This window comes from Rattus norvegicus, chromosome 1 (assembly GCF_021556685.1).
Source record: "Rattus norvegicus strain SHRSP/BbbUtx chromosome 1, alternate assembly SHRSP_T2T, whole genome shotgun sequence".
NCBI lineage: Eukaryota > Metazoa > Chordata > Mammalia > Rodentia > Muridae > Rattus > Rattus norvegicus.
In genome coordinates this window covers 201,327,070-201,347,372 of record NC_141534.1, presented here as the reverse complement: position 1 = coordinate 201,347,372, position 20,303 = coordinate 201,327,070, and the positions used below count along the sequence as shown (strand labels likewise).

Genomic DNA, 20,303 nt, shown 5'->3' with positions numbered 1-20,303 from the left:
ACTTAATTGGACAAGTTAGTCATTGTAGCCAAACAATGAATTTTGATGGCTGGCCCTTGTTTTGTCTCAGGAATGACTCATTGGCCAAATAAGGAGATAGACTTTGGGCTAGCCTTAGGAATGTAACCTGTTCAGCAAGGGAGAAAGAAGGGCAAAACCTGTTGGCACTGTGTTTGCTATGCGTGGGCCTGTTGGAGCCTTTTATACATATTTCAGTTCTGGGCCATGAGAGGAAGTGTTATAATGGTGGCTGCCAGGGACATTTCTTAGACCACTGAGACCATGGCAGGCATGGGCTGGGATTGGGCCAGTGTAACACATTGCCACCCCCTTCTTTTCATCCTGTACTGTGCTGCTGGAGTCAGACACTGCGTACAGAGACCAGGAGATGACAGCTGCCTGCTGGGACTGATCAACTGGTGACAAGCAGGTGGGAAGTCCAGTATCCCAGGACCAGACTTCAACACAGCTGCCACACTGTACTCAGCCTCAGATGATACCTTCCTGTGTCCCCGCTGCAACAAGACTGTGGTACCTCAGAGGTCACACCCAGAAACTCATGTTGAGAGACTATCAGTGCTGGCAAGAGGGTAAGGTCTCTTGTCATTGACATGGCAACCCTCGTTAAGATCAGAGAGGAGATAGTTTGAGGAGGTGGGAGATGAAGACACAATTTCTCAATGCAAAGGAGTCCTCCTGTGGCTGTCCACTCTCATGTTCATGTGGAACAGCCAAGAGAATTGGCTGGGTGGCATCCAACAAAGGAGACACACAGAAAGCACATGGCTCAGCAGGAGAGAGGCAGGTCTGTGTTTTGACCCAGGGACAGAGTCCAGATTTCAGAAGCAGCCTTTGCAGCCTCAGAGTGGCAGGCAGCCTGTGGCAGTGCTGAGGACTTTTAGAGGGGACCCACAATGTTGCTTTGCCCTCTGATACCTTATTATTGAAGATGTGACCCAGTGGAGAATAAATAAAGGGAAAACAAGGAAAGGAGTTTAGTTTAGAATAGAATCTGATACACAGGGATGCCCAAATGTTTTCTCCTTGTGGTGTCCATGCTGCGTCAGGCAGGTGAGTGAGCCCAGGCGTAGGAGATTAGTTCTGAGCTGGGACACAGAGGACACATGGAAGGAGAAAGAGGCTGCTTTGGTCCTGGTACAGCAGCATTGTTGATGTGAATAAGGCCAGCTCCAGAGCAGGACTCAGGTTAGTTTTCTGAAAACTAGATCGAGACAGATGGTTGCCGTGAGGACATTAGTGCACATGCCGGATCCAGGAGGGTGCAAAATGTTTGCCTGTTTCCAGCATCTTCTTGTGCTCACCTCTCAGGCTGGGTTTGGGGATTTCTTCAGTTAGAATCTGGCAGTTAGAATTCTGCACATGCTTGGGGAGCCTGATGGAAGGAACAAGTGGCAACACCTTCTCTTGGGGCTTAGAAGGCTCTGCCCATTGTGACATGAGCTTCCATTCCATGGCAGTTGGGGGCTTTCTCCACATCCCTGCCTGGGCAACAACTGAGAAGATCAGGGACAGAGGTTGGGGGAGCTCTATAGATGTCACAAGCTCGTGAGACCACAGACAGCTAAGTACATACAGTTCCTTGGAGAGAATGGCCAAAGGGAGGCGTTTCAACCCGTCTTTGAACAAGGACGGAAGATGGGTAAGGGAGAATGCGTTCCTGGAAGCTTCCTTATAAGATGTGGCTCTTGTCGGGGGCACAGATCTGAGCTGATTCCCTTCTGCTGCCTCTGGTAGCAAGACCTTTGAAAGTCCCTTGGCCTTATTCTCATCATCTGTCAAGAGGGAAGCTCAGAGTTCTTTCGAGGATTGAATGAATGTATGTGAATTTGAGGGAGGCAGTTCAAGCCTGTAATCTAAGTACTTGGGAGGCTGAGGCAGGAGGATTTAAAGCTCTAGGACATCTGGGCTACTTAACAAGACACAGACTCAGAAAATAAAACTAAAAAAGAAAGAGGAAGACAGAGAAAAAGAAGGGAGGTGTGGGGTACAGAAGGGAGTGGAAATGCGGCAATGAAGAATGAAGGAAGAAGAGAGGGGAAGAGGGAAGGCAGAGGAAAATGAAGAAGGTGGAAGGAAGAAAGGGGGAAGGAAAGAGGAATAAGGGGGAAAGGAGGAAATGCTCAGCGCAGGGTGGGCCCTTGAGGACGCTCACTGGGTAGCAACTGCTCTGCTTTGCCCACTTCTGCGCACCTGACTTCTAACACTACATCCCGCACTACATGGCGAGCTGTCTCTGCTTCCTAGATCATAAGTTCCATGGGGCCTTTGTCATTTTTCTGAAGTGGTGGCCCACCAGTACCTGGACTAGGATCCAGTGCAGGAGGCATACTCAGTATTTGAGGAAGTAGTCTTATTTTTAAAGATTTATTTGTTTGTTTTAATGTAAGTACCCTGTTGCTGTCTCAGTCACACAGAAGAGGGCATCGGATTCCGGACACACCAGAAGAAGAGGGCATCAGATTCCATTACAGATGGTTGTGAGCCACCATCTGGTTGCTGGGAATTGAACTCAGGACCTCTGAAAGAGAATTGGGTGCTCTTAACCGCTGAGCCATCTCTCCAGCCCTGTTGAAGTATTCTTAAATCCCCAACAAATCCCGTCACCAGACTAGGAAATGGACAGAGCCCAGGAGTCATTTGCCTTTTAGCCTAACAGTCTGTTTTCGATCATCTTTCAGACTCCTGGGCTCAAGTTTTCCTCCTGGCAAGACCCCTATTTGTTGATATCACAGACAGACCAGTCAAAAATTCTAATGTCTTCTAGAAACATTTGTCTCTTGGCCCAGGGATTTTTCACCTGTTCTTTAATATGCATATTTCATGTCCTGTCAGATTTCCATGTCCAGTTTCTACAACTTGTTCACCAAAGGGGAACTGCCCCCCACCCCTGTGTTGCCTTCTATTCTCAAAATGAGAGGCAGACTCTGAGAAAAGACTTGTGTTCAAAACTTTAAGGCAATGACATGGGGGGGATTTGTGGGTGTTTTGCATGTGTATGTGAGTAGTATATGAACATGTTTATGTGTGTGGATAGGTGCTGTGCATGTGTGTTTGTGGGGGAACCCGAGGATGATGTCAAGCATCCACCTCAATAACTCTTTACCTTATATACTGAGGTAATGTCTCTCTCGTGAGCCCAGAGCTGGCTGATTGGGTTAGTCTAAACAGTCATCTTGCTCTGAGGACTCCATCTCTGCCTCTTGAGTGCTGGGATGGCAGGCGGGCTGACACTCCAGTCTGGCTTTTATATGGGTTTTGGGAATCTGGTTCTTAAGCTTGCAAGGCAAAAGCCAAGATCTTTATTTAGTCATAGCTCTAGCCTCCATACTGAACTCTTGGTTCATTTGTTTAAAAGAAAAAAGAGAAGAGGAAGAGATGTTGGGAAATTTGGGTCTTCAGAATTTACAAAACTGATTTCGATCTCTTCAGTATCACCTCAGACTAAGGCAAACGAGCTTTGTCTAATCTTGACTTTTTAAAATGTAAAATGAAATATACCAAAATTAGAGAACTGCTGTGAGACTAACAAGATAATTCGTTCAGAAGGACAAAGGTAAGCAGACTGTCCAGTCAACCCTTCCTAACTATAGTATATGTGTACCTCAAACACACACAGGTGCACGTGCGTGCGCGCGCACACACACACACACACACACACACACACACACACACACTCACACATACACACACATACACACACATATACACACATACACACATATACACACATACACACATACACACATACACACATATACACACATACACACATACACACATATACACAGATACACACATACCACACACGCATACACACATACACACACATATACACATATACACACATACACACATATACACAATACACACACATGCACACACACATACACACATTCATACAGACACATATACACACCACACACATACACACACACACACAAACACACACACACACACCTTTATCTTATTATATTAAGATCAAAGGTAATATGTAGGGAATGTACAATAAAACAGAAAAGTCTAATAAAGCAAAATAGTGTATGTTTGAGTATAAATATATGTTACAATAATATGCTAAGACTGGGAAACATATTAAAATCTGAGTTCCCTTGGGGCCAAAGCCAAATTGGAAACAGGGTCAGCCACATTTTAATTTTATTGTATTTTATTTTATTTTTGAGAAAGGGTTTTGTATGTAACCCTGGCTGGCTTGAAACTCACTCTATAGCCCAGGCTGCTTTGAACTCATAGAGATTTGCCTGCCTCTGCCTGTCTCAGCCACATTCTTGTAATGGCTCATGGTGAGAAAACTGTTTCCCAGATTAAATACCTTTATGTGTCTGTCATCTAAATATCAGTTAGGATGGATGTTTGACTGACTAAAAAGCTGGCTCCAGGGCTGGAGAGATAGCTTGTTAGTACGATATTTACCTTGCATGTTCGAGGCCCTGAGTTTAGGCTTTGGTCACCAGCATGGTGGGATGTGGGGCGGACACAGATTTACGTTTTTCCTTAAAGTTTGGAAGCAGGCAGGTTAGGGGTGGGCCTCTGCACCTTGGGTTCTTTCCAGCCTTCTGTTCAGCCATTTTCATTGCAGGGTTAGTCTTTTCCACGTTGTAAAGAATCTACTTATACTCCAGGCAGGGAAACAAGAAGGCCAAAGGACAATAAACAACACAGAAGGTATCTGTCTTCTCGGGCTGCCCCCTTCATGAAGAAAACAATATTTTTCCCAGGGGCCTTGTAGGTTTGTGAGTTCACCTAGCCACTATAGCTTAGGGAGTTTGCTTTTTTTTTTATGAACTACTTTGACATTGCAGGTGAAGTCGGGTTCTGTTATAACAGATAAAGCGAGAACCCACAGATGGTGGGTAGATACATCATGTCACCCTCCAGCCATCGGCCCAGCAGGGCAGCCTGGCACTCAGGAGTGAGGAGGAGAGACACTGCTCACCCACACCCTTAGCTAAACTCGAGCCTCTGGCAAAAGTCCCCTCTGCTGTCGGCACCTAAGATCGTAAAAGGGATACTGCTGATCCCTAAGTTTCTGGAAGGAACTTTTAGATGAGTTGAGAAAATTAAAGAAACGGTTGGCTGTGAGTCAGCTCCAGCCCATCTGCGAGGACAGTAATTGTCCCATTAGAGGTGACAGTCATTTTGCAGTTGACCTCGCTGGTTGTAATCTGGCTGATGCTGGGCAGAAAAGGGCTTTCCCTCCTACTTACTTTCACTTTCCTATTTAATATTTCAGCCGACGAGTGATGGAAGGCAGCGAAAATCTCCCCACCAACTAGTTAAAAAGCTGTACTTCACGGTTGCACTATCTAACAGAAGGGTTTACTTCACAGCCACCATGCTATAGCCATTAAATATATATTTTAAAAGAGTGAAATTAAAATGCTAGAACCATATTTTTTTTAAACAGCGATTTAGTCCACAGACTTGCAGCATACGAATGAACTCTAGTCAGTTGTGAGCTGATGCGAGCCGTCCTTCCTATCAGAGCAGCCGCCCCAACAGCCGGGTCTCCAGGCTTTTCCAAGAGGGTTGCAGCTTAGCTGGGTGGGAGAACAGAGAGTCCTTGGAGCCCAACTGCGCTTCTTTGTATTCAACTTTAAAAGTGATTGTTCAGGGACCGGCAGGAGAAGGCAGTTACCATGCAGGCTGACAACTCCAGTTCAATCCCTGGACTCCTGTCAAGGTTGAAGAAGACCGCCAACTTCACAAAGTTGTTCTCTGACCTCCATAGTCATGCACTTTACATATGCACACTGTAACGATAAGTAAACAATTAAGATTGTTTAGGGCCTCAGGCGATAACTCAGTCAGCAAAGTGTTTGCCTCGGAAGAATGAGGGTCCATGTTTGTTTCCCTCGTCCCACATAAGCAAATGGGTTGGTAGTGCCTATTTGCAGCCAAGCACTGGGGAGGTGGAGACAGGCAGATTCCCGAGGCTTACTGGCCAGTCATTCTATCCTTACTTGGTGGACCGTGGGTTCCATAGACCACAGACTGTGAGGCCCATTTCCTGTAAAGCAGTATCAGTTCCCTTTATATATAACACATGAGGGCTCACTCAGTGTTGTGATCTGGGGTGGTAGGGCAGGCAACAAGGAGGGAGGAAGAGGGCAAGAAAAATTTGTGGTAAATAAAAAGGTATTCAGTGTTCAGAAGTGACGTCGATCATAGTACGTGGCCACATGTCATTTCTAGAATTACAAATACATCTTAATTCTTTTATTATCTGTGTGATACAATGTGTACAAACTACCTATATATAGAGTGGTATATCCATATCAGGATGTTATGCTAGTCTTCACGAGCTAAAGGGTGAGGGGTAGGGTAAAGATTTTGGGAGAATGTTATCCCCTCTACTTGTTTTGCGGTACTGAGAACTGAACCCATGCAAGGCAAAGCTCTCTACCATCTAGGTCTATCCCCCGCTTTTTAAAATAAAACTTTATTTTGACCCAGACTCTTACTGAGTTGCCCAGGAAGGCCTTGAACTTGCAATCTTCCTGTCTCAGCCTCCTGTGTAGTGGGTTATAGGCTTGAGCCACTAGAGTTGGCTGTTTCCCTACATTTTTCTTTAATTTATTTTTTTACATCAGATATATATATATATATATATATATATATATATATATATATATATATATATAACGAGTCTCATGAGGAACAGACTCACTGAGTCCTATGGGCAGCTCCTTACAAGGATCTGCACACGCGAAGGCTGGTGGGTTTGCCTGGTGGTTTGGCTATCATTGGCTTCATCCTTCTTCTCAGCCCATGGGTAGCCACTAAGACATATCTGGTGGCAGTTGTTTTATCATACTGTGCTCTTGTAAGTTCATATTGTTTGGTGTGCACAGGTTACTTTTTCACATCCGAGGTGCTGGGTTATACATTGGTGAGTCTCGAACTCTAATACAGGAAAGGAGGAGGGTCATCATCCCCTGGGAAGGTCAAAGCGAATTCAGGAAGGTGTAAATTGATTAGGACATACTTCATATACTAGGTAGGGAGCTCCTGGCACCCAGGCTCACATTAGTACCTACGGACCACATGCAGCCAAGTGGCACATGCGCTTACAAACAAAAATACACAGGCAGCTTGGAAAAGGCAAAGACTCAGGCCTTTGACATAAAGGCCCATTTACACAGAACCCGCCTAAAAATGACACTCTGCCAGGCAGAGTTTTATGACCGATCACATACCTGATCCCTCTCAGGGTTATTTTGTGCTGACTCACAGTCCTCTGAGGTCTGGTGTCAGTCCTATCTTAGTTGATTCATACCAGATAACATGCCATGGTCAGCACCATGATTTCTAAACATAAAACAGACCCTTATGACCCTGTTCTCAACAACACTTCATTGTGTTTCATTCTTCTGCCCACTCTGTCGAGTCCTTTAACTTCTTCACAGGCTGGAGATCACACCAACAAAGTGCATAGGAATTTATAATACACCCTCCCAACCCAACTGCTTAGCATACTCTTGCATAGATGCCAATCAAAAGCCACCTGAATGTCCAGTTGTATCTTAACTTGGGAGAATGGAGAGATGATTACAGAGTCAACCAATGTCTTTATACTTCAAAAGGGAAGACATGGGTGAGGAGATGGTTTAGTTGGTAAAACACTTGCCTTGAGAGTGTAAGGACATGACTTTGGTCCCCAGAACCCACATACAAAGCTGGGAATGGTGACACACCACTGCAATCCCAGTGGTGGCAAGACAGAAGCCGAGATGGGAAGATCCCTGAAAACCTGTTGGCCAGTTAGTCTAGCATGCTTGGCAACTGCTAGGGCTGAGAGTAGACTCAATCCTTAGGATATGGGCTGGATGCTAGGCTCCCATACCAGAGCTCCTCAGCCAGAGGAAGACCTCAGACCACACAGTTCAGTCAACTCTTTGCAAGAATGTGGAAATATGTCCAGGCTCCCTAAGACCTTGAATAGGAAGAGGCCCCTATGGCTTGCAATGTTTATTTGGAAGGAATACGTCAAAGTTACGTGGGGTTCCACCATTCCCTGAGCATGCACAAAGTGCCCAAACTGTTTTAGTGTACAGAGGAAGCCCGTATTTGGCACCCAGATTCAGGTGTATCTGGTTTAATCAAGACAAATGTTGTGTTTTCAGTTCACTCACATTGGTGTGATCGAGAAAATACCGGAATCCATCACAAGTACTTCCCTGAAGGAAATCCACTGTCCATACTTGTCTGAGCAGGTGGAGAAGAGGCTGCCACCAATCTACAAGATCCGAGAGAAGGTAAGATGAGTATGGGGCCCAGATATAGGATTTACAGGGCTCTCTGAGGAGGTGCCATTTTGACAAGACTAACCCATCTGTCTATCTGCTATACCCAGGATCACAGTCATAGACCCACGTCCTCTACAACTACAGCTGCTTCCTTGTCCAGACAATGATCTGGGATTCTCCACAGTAACCTTCAGTCATTAACAGCCACGGTCTGCCTCCCTCATCAGCTCCTGGGCAACTCCCCAGCCTCTGTGGTGTGAAGGAGGAGGCAGATGGTTTTAATATCAATATCAACCACACTCACTGCAAGCCTTGACTCAGGCTTCAGGCCTCTGGAAACCCAGCCTTAAGATTTTTAGGATCAGGCCAGGTTTCCAGGATTTGGTTTCTGCCATCCTTATTAGTCAGATGAGGTTGGCCCCCATGCTGTCAAAGGTCCTTGCCAGCATTTTGTTCTGTGCCTATATGCACTTTTGCATCCTTGCCTCCAAAGACATTTTGAAAGAGATGTTTTGTTTTTTTTTTCCAATTTCAGAGGTTTGGTAATAGGATAGTTTGGAAGCCCTGCCCATGCCCGCATCTATATCCTGTGCTGTTCACTCCTGTGCTGCTGATAGACTTCATTCGCCACACTGAGAGTTTCCTTTGTCCAGTGCCTCTCCCTTCCCTATCGCTGTGCCCCAGTTCTGAGGACATTTCACAGTTCTGACATGTGCTTTTCATGTCTCTCCTCATTCTCCAGCAAGCAGCAAACAAAAACTTCCCTTTCTCTGTGCATGACAACCGCCACTGTTTTGAGAACTCCGGATACTACTTTGACTCTGTGAGTACTTCTTTACAAACTAGTAAGGCTTCAGGTAAAGCTCAGTGGTAGAGCACTTGCCTAGCATGTGGGAGGTGCAGCATCCATATGGCTAGCATGGGGACCATTCTCTTGATTTCTATGGGGCACAGATTATGGAGACACATGTGTTCCTCAAGACTGGAGCAATGTCGAAACAACCGGGCATCTTCCACAAGACTCAGGAACAGTCACAAAACAAAAGCCACCTCTTGAAGCTCTCAGAGTTGGATAGAGTTTTTCAAGCTGGCACCAGGCTTCTGCCTTCACACACACAGGCCATGGTTACAAAAGTGTCCCCTCCCAAACTGTCTCTGGTGAGATTTCTGGACTTGTCGCTCTAGGATTGGCGAGTTCCCTGACACTGGAGAACTTACGTTTTTGACAGAACTTGTTAACAGTTTAATATAGCATTGGATGTAGAAATAAAACACAAGCCACAACCACGATTTTCAAACTTTCAGTAGCGACAGTAACATTTAAAAACCAGGTAAAATTAATAAAACAGATGGTCTACTTAAAAAGTTTCAACTTTATGGTGCTATGAAAGTGACACTCAGTAAAACTTCACACTTAGAATTTCGCCCTCCTCTTGGGCTGTTGCCAGGTATAAAGTATTTTCTGTCTTTGTTTCTTGTGAGGCTCTGTCATTGGTGTTGGGTCACACCTTCCAGCTAGTCATACAAGACGCCATTAGACAAATTTAGTGCTCTATAGTGTAGTATGTGGTCAAGCAAGGTCAGGCGGACCAGAAACATCTTTTTTTCTTTAAAAAAATTCAATTGCATTTTTTTAATTGCTTGAGAATTTCATACATGTATGTAATGTGTTTTGATCAAACTTAACCCAATCCCTTCTCTCTGATTCCTCTCCTATCCCTGCGACCACTTCCCCCTGCCCTCATCTTCATGTGCTCTGTTTAAACCCACAAAGGCCACTCCTGGTACACTTTCAACTTAGAATATTTTCAGTTTCCATTGGTTTATTTGTTCATAAGTCCCTAGGCATTTGCATATTTTATTTAACATAATAGTTCCTCCAGATTATCAATTCCACATATAATAATATAATAGAGCAATTCATATACGATCATGTTTGAACCACTCTTAAGCTGTAAAACAATTTAATTTTTACATTTACTTTGTGTGTGTGTGTTTGTGTATGTGTATGTGTGTAAGTGTGTGTATATGCACACACACATGTGTAATGTAAGTGCGTGTGTGGGCACGGGCGAAGGTCAGAAGACAACTTGCAGGCAGTGATTCTCTCCTTCCACCATGTAGGCCCTGGGGATGGAACTTAGATCTCCAGGGTCAGTCAGAAGAGCCTTTATTTACCCGTGGAGGAATCTCACCGGCTCCGTAGAAATTATTAATCAGCTATTTTACGTTTTCCTTTTCAGATTAAGTCTTTTAAAAATCTGCTACTGATCTCAATTTAAACTGCTCACATTTAAGTGCTCTGTAACTAGCGGTCTGGGGCTTCTATACTGGACGTTACAGGTTAGTGTACCTCAGGCAGAAGAATGTATGTCAGGCGAGCTTCGAGAACACTTATCGAGCCTGAAGATCCACACGACAAAGGTGCTGTTAGCAACATCGTCTCTTTATTAAACCATGACTATGCTCCAGTGCTTTGTGTGACCTTGTTTGAGCCCCATAGCCCTCCTATGGGCTAATTACTCTTATCCTTGGTTTAGAGATGAGCCCAGAGAAACCTTTCCCTCCATACAACCGTGTTCCAAGTAAAACTGAGTAACTTAACCTAAAAACCTTCTGTCCTTTGGCAGAGTATTGAATAGAAACCCAAAACATTCATCCTGCCCTCTCCAAGAGGATGGCTTAATAGTTTTTTTGTATAAATAATACAATGCTTATTTTTATTTTACTGCGTGTATGAATGTTTTGCCTGCATGTATGTCTGTGCACCTCATCATTCGAGACAAATGCTTGGTACTCATGGAGGTCAGGAGGAGTTGGGTACTCTGGAATTGGAGTTAGAAATGACTGTGAGCCTTCATGTGGGATCTGGGAACCAAATCTAGGTCCCCTGCAAGAGCAACAAGTACTCTTTAACTGCCGAGCCAGCTACCTAGCCCGGGTGATGTGTTTCCTAGGTTGCTACAGTAGCAAACATACTCCCATCAGAAGCCAAACAGTGAGATGACTCTGGGGGCTTGTTGCTGAGCTTGGAGACCTGAGTTTGATCTGTGGGAATGACATAGTGGGAAAAGGGAACAAGCTTCCACAAGTGGTCCTCGAACCTACACACACACACACACACACACACACACACACACACACACACACACACACAAACACACAAGTAAATAAGTAAACATTTTTAAAAAGTCAACACAGATTCATATAAACTTACAAATAAAATTTCCATCCTTATTTCCACCTCTACCACTGTAGATTAACTGCTTATCAGGGGCTATCGGGTAGACTCACCCAAATGTGTATCTTGTTAATGACACAAGCAGACTTGAGCACAAGCATCTCAGCAGGTGAGAAGAACCTCCAGCAAGGTTCTGAAGGTCTCCCATGTTTCTCTGTATTCTAGAATAGCTTACATAACCTTAATCTGGATTTTCGGTTGATGACAGTTTGATAGAACTTGCCCATGGGACCCAAGCCAGGAGGCCCTGGCTAAATAACTTTGTCCATGAAATGACTTAAGCTTGATAGATTTTTTTTTTAGATCAAGCCTTTTGAATTTATCTTGACTATTATTAGTCTGTCTATTCAATTTCCAAACTTCTGCTTCTTATTGCACTGAGTTTAATGATGCGTTTGCCTAAAATTTATCTATCCATTTCAAACTTAATGGTATAATATCAAAGTACCCTTATTTGTCTATTCTTTAAATTTGCTTCAGTTGACTGTTGAATTCAAATACTTGTAATTTTCGTTAATAAGATTATTAAAGCTACAAATATTCTTGAGCTGTTTTGGCTATCAGGGAGATATTATTGTTCAGACCTAATTAATAATTCTAATATTGTTTCCATTAGTTGAGCAGAGTAAGTTCTCTGAAGGTGTTAATTTATTTTTGGGGAAATCTGTAGAGGTTCCTTTTTATATCCAGTGTATAACCTTGTTAATACACTTCTCAAACATTTATATTTGAAGGTGACTATTAGGAAAATATTGTAAGTCAGAATGAGCAAATAAAAGAACAAGTAACATTTTAGGCAAACACATCATTAAAATCAGTATTAATCAGACCTAATTAGGGTCTCATTAGTATTTGCCTCCAAATAGTCTTTATTTAATTTTTAATTTCCCTTTTAACTGAGAGCTCTTTGGAAGATTCCTTGAATTTCTGATGTGGTCATAATTTGTTAGGTTATGAATTTGTTGCTCTCGTCTGATTTTGATGTCCCATTAATTTTATAGAGGGCACTCTGTGATTTTGACTTTTTGAGTGATAGAGATTATTTTTGCATGTGATTAATCTTGAAGTATCTCATTAGTGATTAAAAGATCATATAGTCCCTCATTTAATTGCAAAATTATTGACTGAGGACTGCTAATTATGTTGTAAAATATTTCTTACTCTTTGTCTTGGTCTGTCAATTTCTGCTTCTGAGAGTTACTCTTAAATGTCAACACTTTTTGGGTTTTGCCTTAAATCGTTTAGTATCATAAAGATTCCTGATTGCGTTATTTTTATCTTGATGGCTTTGTCACTTTCCACTGGGAGTGTCCCTCAACCTCTGTGCTGCTTTTAGCCATGCAACATGCTGCACTACGGAAGTGTCATTCTTTTATCTTCCTGAATTAAAAATATATTTTTATTATTTCTTTGAGCATTTCATAAATGCATACAATGTATTTTGATTCTACTCACCCCGTTCTTTCTCCTAACTCCTCCTAGTTCCACCTTCTACCTTTCCTCTGCTTCCCAACATCACTTTTTTTTTTATAACCCACCAAGGTTTGTATACTACTCATACCTGTGGGAGCACCCACTGGAGTTTTTCACCTACCATGGGCCATACCCACCAAGAAAACAGACTCTCCCCCTCTCAGAAGTCATCAACTCTCTATAACTCCTCAGCAAAGGGCTGGGCTACTGAGTTCCTCTGTACTCCATGCTCAGCTGTTACCTGGCTTGGTCTTGTCCAGGTCTTATACAGGCAGCCACAGCAGCTGTGAGTTTCTAAGTGTAATAGTCCTGTCCGGTTCTGAACAGTTTCCTCTGGTTGTCCGTGACCTCTGGCTCTAACAATCTTTCTACTTTCTCTGCCTCAACTGTCCCTGAATCTTGGTGGGAGGGGGAGTGATATAGATCTCTTATTTGTATCTTCATGAACTTTAGTCATTTTGCTTTGGGTTTATCTTCCATTATAAGCAGGGTGCAGCCCAATTAAAACAAAAAACAATACCCAAGAGTCACTGTTTCTCCACATAGGACTCTGAACCATTCACATTATTATGATAGTTTCGGCTCTACGCCAGCCACTCACTTTTTACTTCGTACCTGCCATGTTGCCATGTTCTCTCTCTCTCTCTCTCTCTCTCTCTCTCTCTCTCTCTCTCTCTCTCTCTCTGCTCTTTCTTCCCATATCGCTCTATTGGTTTCTTATTCTATTTGCATTTCTGACTTTTACTGACTTTTTTTGACTAATAGTTAACTTCCAATACAAATGTTTAAAATGTGTGCTAAGAAGACACTTCTCTCTGGATAAGGAAAAAAAAAAAAGAACAACCCCCCCCCCCCCCGCACAAAACCCCCAAACAAACAAACCCTGCAGACTTCCCCTGGGACAAAGGGGCCCCTTCCTGAGTGCCTTTCCTCCGTTCCTTCCTTCCTGGGGCTCATAGGGTGGTAACCCTGGCTGGCACCTTCCCAGTCTCTGGATGAGCCCTAAAGGGGACTTCCATCTGCAGCTCTGCTGTTGATTTCTCTGGTCTGCTTAAAATCCTGCAACTTCCCTCCACTCTCCCTTTTCCTCTCTCCCTGCTCCATTCCCCCCCCCCACCCCCCAGCCCCTTGTTCCTTCCTCTTAAGTTTCCATGTTCAGCATAGATTTTGACTTCTGTTCCCGGCCACTTTCCTTGCAGCTCTTCCCTATATTGTCTATATAATTTTTACTTTTATTTTGTTTTGCTGGAGCATCTTCAGGTAACCTCTCAAAAAGATGTAACGTGACCAATGTCGTCTCATTGTCCCTCCAGAGCCTCCCTTCCCCTTCATTTTCTGCCCTAGCCTCACAGGCTAGACTGTACATCAAGAGCCATTACCCTGCATCTGGAGATTTCCCTGCGCTCTACCTACTTTTACAATATGTGAAAGCAGTCATTCCTGAATATCTATAAGGACTGGTTCTGGGTCCCCCTGTTGATACCAAAATCAGCAGATGCTTGTCTCTTATAGACAATGGCATAGCATTTGCACACTATCCATACAAATCCTCTAGTCTACTTACCATATAGTGTAAATGTTGCGCGATTTGTTTTTAACATTGGGAATACCGATAATGAAAGTCTATACATGTTCAGTTTAAGTATGATTAGAGTACTTTTGGCACACACACACACACACACACACACACACACACACACACACACACGCACATACAACCTTTTCCAGGTAGTCAGACTTGAAGTAGGGGGACATGCCAGGTGTGGCCATTTGTAGACCATCTTTCATTCTGATTTCTAGCATCCTACTCAAGGGCCCTGTTGCCCCCTCGTCGGTGGGCCCTTGTGAGCAGGCAGCCTCACTGAATTGGTATAGAGCCTGTGTAATCTGGTGTCTGTCTCTTTTCAGTCCTTTGTGCCAACATTCCCTTTCTTTCTTAGTTTTCAGCCCATTGTGATGAACCAAATGTTCAGTTCTGATTATGGGCTGATTCTCAGGCTCACCTGTGGGTTGCTGACTGTTAACGAGCAAGCCTGTGGACAGAGACCAGAGGCCCTGCTTCTTTTGGGAGACACCACAGGGTTGGAAAAGAATTCAACCTGCTAGTTCTTCAGAGGCAGCTAGGAGTGCTGCAACCCTAGGAATTGAGGGTGCTTAACAGGTTATATCCGGCTGGACTTCCTCTGGTTTTACCTTCCTTGCCCTACTAAGTCCAGTCCCCTTGGTGGAAAGGAAGCTGAGAATAGTGACAGGGCACTGCCAGGATGCCTTTGACTTTTGAAATTCAACAAGTTGGCTTTTATAATGGTTATGTTATCTATACATTTAAACACATGCACGTCATTAGCTGGTTTCACTGAAATCCTCAGGACTGTGTGAACTCTTTCTCCTAATCTTGTTTCTCTTCCCCAGGGCTTGGGGCGAAGGAAGTGCACCCCAGATCAAAAGCAACACATTTCTAGAAATTTCAATCTCTGGGCCTGTGACTACATCCCATCCAATCTTGATGGTTTTTCAAATAACCAAACATCCTATGTACATAAGAAAGCTGTGGTGGTCTCATCTTTCCGGCGTTTTCCAAGATGTTACGATGAGAGATGGATTGCTTCCACCCAAAGCTGTCCAAAGTTTCTGGGGAACCAGCCAAATGGAGAGTTTGCTGTTGACACAAAGGTGGTCTCTCCACACCCTCGCACAGGTACCCCAAGCCTTCCAGAGGCTCTTGATGAGGCTCATGATGTCATCCCAGCAGGCGTTCATGAAGTCTCTGATCCAACACCACCCCCTAATTGCTGAAATGCTTTTGTGACTTTTAAAGGTTGAAAATATTCAAATTCTTCAGAAGGTATGTGAAGCTATTTGCATATGTAAATAAACTGCTAAGATTGTCATGTTAACTTTTGGGGGTGTTTAAAAGTTTTGTACTTCATATATGATAAAATTTTGATTTTGAAATTCCAAGCAATGCAGAGGTGGCAAAAAGTCACCTTGATTCTGCTCTATTTCCAGCCCTATCTTATCTAGGAGAAGGGTTGCTCCCTGCTGTAGGGTGGTTTCATTTAAACTTCATGTGTGCATGTGTGCATGTGTGTGCATGAGTGTGTGTGTGAGTTTTAAGGATTTACAGTAACAGGTTTCTACATGCCATTTTCAAAGGTCTTTAGTTATCTTTCTCTGTGCTCCCTCCTGCATCCTGTCTTTCCATTCCCCCACCCAACCTAATCTTTTCTGCTCCATTATACCCCACGTCCCCTTCACACTGCCTGTAATCTATCCTATCTCCCTAAAATTCCCCTATGTCTCCATAGCATCTACATACAAGAGACAACACGCTATATTTCTAGGTTTTGGTTTTGACTGTTCTTTTTACTTTTTTAAAAAGTTGAACTTTTTAAATTAGATATGGCTAGGAAAAAGTTAGTGATTTTCACATACAAATCTTATATTTACTCCCCCAGCTGTATTTTTAATAAAGTAGTTTAAAAAAATAAAAATTAAGGCCTAGTAATTTTTCACTTGTTTCCCCTTTCATTTTTCTACAAGAACAATTGAATCATTTGGGAAAGTTGTAACTTGGGATCATTTCTACACACTGCTTTGTGTAGATCTATGTATGTGTTGGTTTGTATATGCTTGGCCCAGGGAATGGCACTATTAGGAGGTGTGGCCTTGTTGGAGTAGGTGTGTCACTGTGGGCATGGTCTTTAATACCCTGGTCCTAGCTGCCTGGAAGCCAGTCTTTTCCTAGCTGCCTTCAGAACAAGAGGTGGAACTCTCAGCTCTTCCAGTTCTATGTCTGCCTGGATGCTGCCATGCTCCCACCTTAATGATAATGGACTTAACCTCTGAACCTGTAAGCCAGCCCCAATTAAATGTTGTCCTTTATTAGAGTTGTGTTGGACATGGTGTCCATTTACAGTAGTAAAACCCTAACTTAGACAGTCTACTTTTAACAGTAACATTGGTAATACTTTAATTTTATTTCTAAGTTTATACTGGTTGCACCCAGAATCACAACTTTTATTGTAGCTTTTATGTAGTTAGATTTTATATTTATTTAATTGTGCATAATCTCTGATAGTCCTAGTTTATTTTTCTCTAAAGCATTTTTGAGTACATGTATGCTGAGATGTTTTTCTAAGAAAATAAGAATAGTGGCCACAACAACACTGTTCCTTAGACTCTGGCTGTAGTCCTCCCCTATAAGGGACTATAGTCTCCCACCATGGGCTGTAGTCCTTCCACCAGGAGAGCTGGCCTTATACTGACTTTGTGTGCCCACCCCCAGATCTATGTATAGATTTTCTCACACATTCTTTCTCTCTCTCTTAACAATACCATAGTAGGCACTATCCACTCTTGTTTCTTGTTGCTCTCCTATAAAATACACATATAATTTAACGTCATTTCTTACTAGTATTTACAATGTACTCTATTTGTGTGTGCATGTGTTGTATGTGTGGCAGTTGCATGGGAATCATGTAGCACCAGAAGTTGATGCCAGGGGTCTTCCTTGATCACTCTCCATTACCAAGACATACTCTCTCTCTGGCTTTTATTTATGGGTGCAATGTTTAATTCTGCCTGATACTAAGGCTAATGACTAATGTTTTGCTAGTCCCCTCCCCTCACGGTGCTTTCTCAGGTGCAGCAAAAACACATTTTGACCCTTGTTTATGTTCCTGGCTGGTCAGGGTCCTTGTGAGCGGTGTGCATGTTCTCACACCTATTATACGAGCACAGAGACAGGGTTGTGGGGACAATTGTAAGAGACAGGACAGGTGGCTCTGGGTGTAGCTACCAAACACACAGGGACAAAGAGCTCCTAGCTTATTTACTAATACGTCCTGGGATTCTACTCTGACCACCAGTCCAAGTACCCATATAGTTCATTCACTTCACCAATGACTTTGATCCAATTCAGCACTTAGCAGAGAGAATGATGGGGACCAGACATGGCAGAGGACCTCTATAAAAAACGTCATCAAATGCCCTTGGTCCTACTCTCCCCAAATTCACTACATGAATGCTCAGGTTTACACATTTTCAGTGGACCTGACCTGGGCTCTGTCTGCTTTAGAAAAACCAGGCACTTTCGATGCGGTGATAATCTGTTAAATACGTCATCATCAGATCTGAGAGACATTCTCCTTGAAGTCAACAGGCTTGAAATAGAAGAGAAAATGAAGGAACTTTCTTAATGCATAGGTCAGTGTAATTGGATGCTACACTAGGGTGGCCACCTACTCACTGCCTCCCACACTGTAGGAAATGCGGGCTAAGAGCATTTCATGTTCACAAAGCAGAATCTTACAAATGGGTTCAAAGAAACAAAAGGGACTAGCAGACCCCAATTTATGCATCATAAACAGGTAATGTGACAGTATCCTTCCTGTTTCTTTGCTGAGGGTACCTTGCAAGCACACTCCCTAGTTCTCAGTTTCGGGGGGGTGGGTGGGTGTCTGGTTTTGTTGCAGCTCATTGCCTGGAACATGGGTGATGTCACCGGAGCTTCCTTTGATGTCTAGTTCTGTTTCTTGGGACATTCAATGCAGATACAGTTCCTGAATGCCTGAAAATCTTAGAATTGCACTACACTTAACTCCAAGTTCATGCCCAGTACACACAATCATACATGTGTGCACACACACATACATGCACATTACTAAAAGTGTTCGGAACCAAATCCGCAATTGTATGGTATTTAATGACTGTGGGGTATGTTTGTCCTCTGTGGAAACACTCCTGAAAGCTACTCTTTCTTCACTTAATTCTCTCCTATGTAAAGCAAATGACACCATCCGATTACCCACAATTCCTGATGCAGTGAGCCAAGAACTAGAGGATAACTGGACTTTAAGGGAAGGCAGAACTGAAGATTCTAAACACAATCCACTTTATACAAATAAAAATCTCCCACAAATTGTCACCATGCTACTGAGTTGCTGTAGTTGGCTCTTGGTCTCAGAAGGTCATTCTGAGTGGAGGGATAAACAAGCAGTCAGTTACAGAAGCCCCGACTTACTAGTCAATTACATGCATGTGTTTATAGATTTCTTCCTCCTCAGTGAATCAGCCTTAGATTTGTGCCGCGCTAGAAATCACTTAGGCACTAAAAAGGCAACCGATGGCTCAGCATCCCTTTCTGAAGAGATACTGCCTGGTCCTTGTTCCAGAACAATACCGGGAAGCTCCCATTACTTCCTGTGCATGTAGCAGGCGTATGCATCGCCATTGAGTCTCATATCTGCAAAAACAGGGTCTGGAGATCCTTGGGCAGCACAGATAATGGACAGAGTGGTGGATTTCTATATGGAATCCACTCATAAATGCTTTCCACATTTGAACAGAGACCTACAGTCCTCGGCGGTTCATTCTGACGTTTAGGATTACAATTGTAAACATAATTTTTTCGTGGCTTCCTTTTTCATACACATGTTTCTATGCGTGGTATATGGGCATGCTTTGATGGATATATGTACGTGCACATGGGCATATTGCATGCACACATGTGAGCACGAATGTGTCTCTGTGTGCTATATGTACAGGTTCAGATAGGTATGTGTACAGGTGTGAGCATACATGTAGAGACTAGAACCAAGAAAGGCCGGAGGTTCACTTCAGATGTTTTCCTCTCAGGCTTTCCACCTTGTGTTTTAAGGCAGAGTTCTGCATGGAAGAAAGAGCTCATTATTTTGGCTAGGCTGATTGGCCAATGAGCTCTGTGGATCCATTGTCCTTGCCTGACTCACACAGTACTGCTGTTACAGAAGAACCCTGCCATGCCCAGCTTTTTTTTTTTAAATGTAGGTTTTGGGGATTTAACTCAGGTCCTCATGTTTGTGCTCAAAGCCACCCCAGCCCCTGCTTAGTGATTTCTTATTTAGAGCATCTTGTGGCTTCCTTTGGCCAAAGGTATCCTTCAGTGTGTGGCCTTGCTCTGTGTCTCTTACTAAGGCTGATATGACAGTGTTCTAGAAGCAATCCTCATATGTAGGTTAACCCCTATCACAGCTCTCAGAGTGTAAGACACGTCACTGCTGCCATGAAGGTCAGAAGGAGTAGACATTTACCCAGTGCAACCCTCCTCCCCCTACATAATGGGTCCATATTGAGGACTTCTAGAGAGAAAGATGGGTGTGGGGGAGGAATGCTAGGCTAAAAATAGTCTCCCCATATGTTCTGCTGAGTTCAGGGAAAGATCCATGCTGTTATGGTAACACCCTAAGAACATCATATAACAAGCGAGAATAATCAATTTACTCCTTTGGGTCCTTGGAGGCTGCCCATCATCTTTGGTT

At 43.4% G+C, this 20,303-nt stretch overlaps 1 protein-coding gene and 1 long non-coding RNA gene across 3 annotated transcripts; one reads left to right on the top strand and one right to left on the bottom strand.

Moving 5' to 3' along the window:
- Positions 1–971: 971 nt before the first annotated feature.
- LOC120099946 (uncharacterized) lies at positions 972–1,423 on the bottom strand. The gene is made up of 2 exons (XR_015652635.1): positions 1,323–1,423; positions 972–1,222 (listed from the first exon to the last, which is right to left on the bottom strand). It is a non-coding gene; the product is annotated as an uncharacterized LOC120099946 (long non-coding RNA).
- An 82-nt stretch (positions 1,424–1,505) lies between these two features.
- On the top strand, positions 1,506–15,899 carry Tex36 (testis expressed 36). 2 transcript variants are annotated; one of them, XR_015636586.1, is made up of 5 exons: positions 1,506–1,660; positions 8,166–8,297; positions 9,031–9,111; positions 10,532–10,631; positions 15,415–15,899. XR_015636586.1 is itself a non-coding variant. In NM_001024288.1 (4 exon segments), coding segments are annotated over 4 exon segments (648 nt in total). In that variant the 5' UTR covers positions 1,543–1,609; the 3' UTR covers positions 15,799–15,899.
- The last annotated feature ends 4,404 nt before the right edge of the window (positions 15,900–20,303 follow it).